We start from the raw sequence: 6,000 nt of genomic DNA on the forward strand, positions 1-6,000 counted from the left end.
ACTTTGACACGCAGGTTCAAGGCCAACCTAACCGGTCCCTGAGGTAGTAACGGCTGCCAAGGACACCGAGGGCCGCGCATCAAGGTTAGCTAGCTAGCATTACCACTGACCTTGCCCATGGAGAAAATGTCATCTGCCAATCACCAAGACACAGCTAGCGGCGACCGCAACAGGAAATACCAGAAAGTTGTAGTACGGCGCCATGTATTGGCTGAGCCTCGCCTTTGATTGTTGCACTGAAACAGCTGCAGCTGCAGCAGCCGACCCAAGGAACGACTTGGTGTGGCGGCACGTTGGCTCCGAGCTGAAGGTCAGACTTGGTTGCGAACGGTACAGCTGTGAGCGAGCCCTACCAGCCGACCATCTTTAATCAACACATTGCGCACAGGAAAGCCCCAGCCCGGCGCCGACGGCTGAGGCAGGCCTTTGACTTTCTCCAACTCGTGCACGACGATAGAACGGAAGTAAGAAACGCTCTGTGCCGCGCCCAGTAAGAAAGAGAGTTTACCCGGCCACGCCTGCGTCAAGTGCGGGATCAAGGGATCTCCAGCCGAGGCGCCTAGGGCCTCGATGCCTGATCATTCCAGCGTACAAGCCCGTGTGCCACATAGGAAGCTGAAGCCGCTTGAGCACCATCCGCGAGCCGCAGGTCTGGACCCGAGCCAGAATACGGGGATGGCGCGTAGAAAAGGGTCGATGTGGAGGTGGATGTGAGGGGTTTCGATGCAACTGCGTCTGTGCCGCTTGCCTGTTCGGTGCGTGTCGGGACGAGGGGACTGGGGGGAGGGCATACCGGCGACAGCTTCGGGCCGTCCTGAATGAGGGGGATACATGGTACATATTCCGGCCTGTCCGACCTTCTGTTCCTGCTTTGGCTTGAGGGCGCCAACTCGATCTGTTCTTCGACGGCATTCTGCAGGGTCGCACCGGCGACTCGTGTGGGCGATCTGAATCGCGCCGCCGCCAACATGTGCCACATCTCCATTGGAAAGCAGTAACGCCGTGATTGTGGATGCATCGCAAAGACCGAATCTCTGTTTTCGGCCGCCATGTCAAAGCTTAGAATCGGACTAATGACAACAACAATTCCTCTTATCTTGTGCTCGCAAGGTGGGTTGTGTCACGCCAACGCCGGTCCGGTCTTCAGCAGTCAGTGCTCTGATCTGGGACCGTCAGCGCCTAAAAGGGGCCCGACCCTGCGCCATGGGGAGCTGTGCCGTACTATGATGCATGGAAAAGATGCTACAAAAAAGTCGACAGGTACTAGACATTCGTCAGGAGTACGGAAGCCCCGACAGGCTGGTACGCATGCGATGGATGAGAAAAAGTCGAGCCATTGAATTTCTGACAGTACGAAGCTTAGTTATCTGGGTCTCCGTGTGGATTGCTCATAGCCCCTGGATTGACCTGGCCGTGTCTCAAAACAGGGGCAGAGAGACACGACCTGGCCCCTCCCACCTTGATTGCTCGTTACGGCGGTGCACTGAAGGGTCAATCATCAACAAAGACAAGAAAGGAGGACCTGATCGCTAAATTTCGCTTCGTGGCAGATCGCCAGCTGGTCAGGGCAGGCGAAGTGATTTGATGGGCAGGAAGGCAAATAGGTAGGTCCCTTATGTGGTGTAGACGATGGCGCGGCTAGACCGTTGGTTCCAGCAACTCAAATCAATTGCACACCACTTCATCGCGAACCCCAAGCCGCCAATTGCTCATAGCCTCGCCAGTCACCCGCTGCTGGCTGCCAAGTTCCTCGCCTATCAAGACAGCTACGCTGCTACAGGTACTCCTGCCACTGCCACTGGTACATGTAATGCTGCGCAAAAGACAGACCAGTCTTTAAAGCCCGCCAAGGAACAGGGTGCCACACCCCCCAAGCCCGCCCAGAAGAAGCTAGTCTGTCTGAGAAATCCCAGCAGCACAGTGCCCAAGCAACGCGGCAGGACCCCCCGGACCAGGGAAAGAGCGAGTCGCCATTCTCACGTCTCACGTAGGCCTGCCCGGGCTGGTCTTCCCCCGACTTTCCCTCTTTATCCGTTGCTCGCCCACACTCGCCACGACCTGCATCGCCTTCCACTCCTTCGTGACCTTCCCACTACATCGAGCCAGTCCGCCCCGGACGTTGAAACAGGCGCCCTCTCCACCGGCTACACCCATTTCCACACCACATTGCCGTTGCCGGTCTCGCCAACCCCCCTCCGTTCATTTTTCCCTCATTCATCGTCCCAATACCATCAATCGATCGAGGCACGTAGGGACAACAGGCCGATCATCCCTTCGCCCGATACACTCTAGCGGAGGAGGACTGAGGCTACATGGTGGAGCGCAGGATTGAAGCCCTCTGATCACAATCCTCACCCTTCAACAGCAACGGCATCTAAGGTTTTTCGGACGTGCGAATGCTGGGACGCCTTCCACGGGCTCCGACAGCCATTTCCGCCTGAGACCTCCCGCCTGTCGATGACGAGGACGCCCTCTGGCCGATACACTTAGTCCCTCTCGTTGAATCAGAATGGCTGCCGTTGCCAACGACATACTCGGCCTCGTCGCCCGCCAGGCCGCCACTTCTGCCTCGTCTGCCATTAACGAGGTGATATCCACAACGACCTCAGCCTCGTCGACATCATCACCGACGCCCGACCGAACCTCGCAGGGCCCAGCCGGCCCCTCGCAGTCTGAAGGGAACGGGGGCGGCGGTGGAGGCGGCGGCGCCAGCTCCCCACTGCTATTCTTCGTGGCGCTGGGCTTTGGCGTTGTGTTTACCAACCTCTGGTCAGTTTAAACCTTGTGATCTGCTCTCCAAGCGTGAACTTTACGTCACGCCGCAGTCAAGTATGTTTCCCTCGAGAAACAAATACTAACGCGGTAGTGCTCAGGATCATCGTTGGTGTGAAATACTGCTTCCGGTACAACGCTCGCAACCGACAGATGCGCCTGAATGAAGACGGCGAGCCCATTACCCTCGAAAACATGCCTCGCCCGCACCGCCGCCGTCGCGAGAAGAAGTTGATGACGATGGAGGAGGTGAACGAGAAGTTCCCCATGATGAAGTACAAAAGCTGGGTACTTGAGCGCGCTAAGGAAGGCTTGCCCACCGCTGGAGGCGTGTCGGCTCCTCCAAGCCGTGCGGGCAGTGTTCGATCTGTTCAGGGTATTGTTCCCGTTGTCGCTCCTGAGGAGCCTTCAAGGGACCGCAAACCGGCCGATGTTCAGCCTGCTACCAACGCTGCAGCGGCCACGAACGCTCCCGATGAAAAGAAGGCTACCGTCACGAACGACGTAGATGGGAACGCCGGTCAGACGTCTGGCACCACTGCTCAACCCACCGCTGCACCCCCACTGCAACGAGTCCACAGTGAGGACGACGATGACGACGAGCACATCAATGCTGCCGTGCCACCTGAACTGCTTGCCTCGAGCGGTGATACGTGCGCCATTTGCATTGACAGTCTAGAAGATGACGATGATGTTCGGGGCTTGACCTGTGGTCATGCCTTCCATGCCGTCTGCGTTGATCCCTGGTTGACAAGTCGACGTGCATGCTGTCCTCTGTGCAAGGCCGACTACTACACGCCAAAGCCACGCCCCCCGCCTGGTGAGGCCGATCCCAACAACGCCAACGCCAACGCACGTATGAACATGCCCAACGCACCCCCGGCTGCATGGTATAACCTACGTGGGTCTCGCTTGGGAGGGTTCGGTGGCCGTATCGGAGGATTCATGCCCAATGATTCGAGAAGCCGTAATGCACGTGGCAATCGCAACCGTCGCCAAACGGGCCAGGAGGCTACAGCTGCGCCGATTGCGGAAGTTGCTACCGTCACTCAGCCTCCCGTCACCGCAGAGGTGACCCGACCAGCTGCGGCTCCCGCCGTCTCAGGTGCGCGGCAGGGGTTCTCGAACCTGAGGTTCTGGAGGAGAAACAGAAACGGTGACAGTAACAATACTGCGCCGAGTCAAGCTGAAGAGGTGACAGCTTCCAGCGAGGCTGTGACTCCGTCGCAGCTGGAGGCTGGTACGCGTGCAGCGCCTGTGCCAAACACTGAAGTGGTGCGGTGAGCAGTGCTACAGGCTTTGCACGAGAATCGGCAGACCAGTAGAACTGCTCATCTTGAACCATTTCTGTACATTTACCATCTCTCACACAACCGTCGCCTCGCTGGTCTCGGCGTGTTCTCTCACTTTCGACTACAGAATCGGAAGCTCATTATGACACATCTTTGATGCTGCATATTCGAAATACCCCACGACCCCCCCAACCCTATATATCGCGTCTCAGGAGTTTGTTTACTTTGATTTTTGATTTTGCATCAGGGGATCTCAATGAGGACCAGGAGGAGAGATTCACACTGCTATAAGGCAGGTAAGGCACAGCATCGACGCGGGGGAGGATGGGAGCGAGTTGGAATGTCAATTTCTCTCTGGATCTCAGGGGAAAAGCGGCGGAGTTACGGCGACATATGCATTCTCGCTGTATCACATGTGATAACGATTAGCTAGACGAAATCACTCATCAACAAACTTGAATGTCAATTTGCTGTGTGACGGTCCTCGGGATAGTTGTTACGAGCGCCATGGATCTTGTTAATCAAGTACGCATCATGGCTTGAAGGCCTAGCCTATTTTGCAATACCAGCAGATACGGTTAAAGGAACGACCCCTTCTGGAAGCGGCCCCCAAAGTCCTTGGCCTTGCCCAGCAGCTCCCGACGTTGCGTGCTGTTTATGCTGCCCCCCAGCGCCATGTCCTTCTCGCGATCAAAGGCTCGCGCGCTCGGGTCATCCTCCTCCTCCTCGTCCTTCCGCCTCCCACCCTCCTTGCGCGCCGTGGCGTGTGTCTCGTACAGGCTCTTCCCCCTGACAGCCTCGAGATTCTCCGCCGTCCGCCTCGCCCGCTCCTGCTCCTTGCTCGGACGCGCCGCTGCACCAGCGGCAGATGCGCCCTGTCTCTCAAGCTCCGATCCCGCCGGCGCGGTGCGCCCGAGCACGGCGTCCTCGAGGCGCTTGCGCTTCTGCTCCGGCGTCTCTGTCCAGATGCTGCTGATCTCAGCGGGACCGCCCGCCGGCGCCGAGGCGTGCGGCTTGTTGGACGCGAAGCGCCGGTTTTTGAGCTTGGAGGGGTCGCGCTCGCTGTAGCCTGCCGCAGCGGGCGGCGGGGCGAGCATCCAGTCGTCGCGCTGGGGCGCCGCTGGTGCGGCAGCGGGTTCGAGGGCTGCGAGGGCGGCGGCGCGGGACTGTGCAGCCAAGTGGGCTTGCGCTGCTTTTGAGCCTGGCAATGCGGGTGCGTAGTCGTCTTCCGAGTCGGAGGCGTCCGAGTCGGCGCCGGGGGCGTGGACGGTCGGCGATTCTGCGGTCAGCGAGTCTGCTGGTGGCGGCAGGGAGGGGCCGATTGTGCGTTTTGGGGGGAGTGAGGGGCCTATTGAGGGCTTGCTGGCGGATGCAGTGGCGGCTGCTGAGGATGCGGAGGGCCCGTAGTCGTCGTCGTCGTCGTTGTCGGAAGCATCGAGGTCTATCTCGTCTGTGTTCGTCTTGGCGGTCGGTGGGAGGGAGGGGCCGGCGGCCGTCTTGGGCGCAGAGGAACCTTGCGCTGCTGGAGCGCTCGGCCCGAAGCCGTCGTCTGAGGAGTTGTCGTCATTGATATCAATCTCGTCTGTGTTGCGTGCTTGCTTCGTTGGCGGTGACTCGTCTTCTTGGTTGTCGGGGGTGCGCTTGCGCTTCGATGGGCTGGGCGGCATCTGGGGGCCGATTGAAGTCATTGCGAAGCTTGTACTGCTGGGATAAGTGCTCGTCTTGGTGGATTGAGCGGCTGTCCGGGTAGCTCAAAGTCGCTTTTCGTATCGTTGTCGGATGGTCTGAAGGAGTGAACAATTGGCCGTCAGTGGGATCCTCCTGTGAAGCTTGCCTGTGACGGGGGGGTTGATTGCATTGCGATTCCCGACCTGACTAATGTGGTAGCGGATGCACTTTGCGTGACGAATCGGACATGTGGGTCAATTACCCCAAT

At 58.7% G+C, this 6,000-nt stretch overlaps 2 protein-coding genes across 2 annotated transcripts; one reads left to right on the forward strand and one right to left on the reverse strand.

The window, feature by feature from the left end:
- Positions 1 to 2,509: 2,509 nt before the first annotated feature.
- Positions 2,510 to 4,056, forward strand: D7B24_009074 (uncharacterized protein; the record flags this gene model as incomplete). Its single annotated transcript, XM_028643152.1, has 2 exons — positions 2,510 to 2,769; positions 2,874 to 4,056. The coding sequence occupies 2 exons, from the start codon at positions 2,510 to 2,512 to the stop codon at positions 4,054 to 4,056; spliced, it is 1,443 nt and encodes a 480-aa protein (XP_028493214.1).
- Positions 4,057 to 4,642: 586 nt separating this feature from the next.
- D7B24_009075 (uncharacterized protein) lies at positions 4,643 to 5,752 on the reverse strand (the record flags this gene model as incomplete). Its single annotated transcript, XM_028643153.1, has 1 exon — positions 4,643 to 5,752. The coding sequence occupies one exon, from the start codon at positions 5,750 to 5,752 to the stop codon at positions 4,643 to 4,645; it is 1,110 nt and encodes a 369-aa protein (XP_028493215.1).
- Between the last annotated feature and the right edge of the window lie 248 nt (positions 5,753 to 6,000).

Source organism: Verticillium nonalfalfae (assembly GCF_003724135.2).
Source record: "Verticillium nonalfalfae strain VnAa140/NRRL 66861 chromosome Unknown scaffold_87, whole genome shotgun sequence".
NCBI lineage: Eukaryota > Fungi > Ascomycota > Sordariomycetes > Glomerellales > Plectosphaerellaceae > Verticillium > Verticillium nonalfalfae.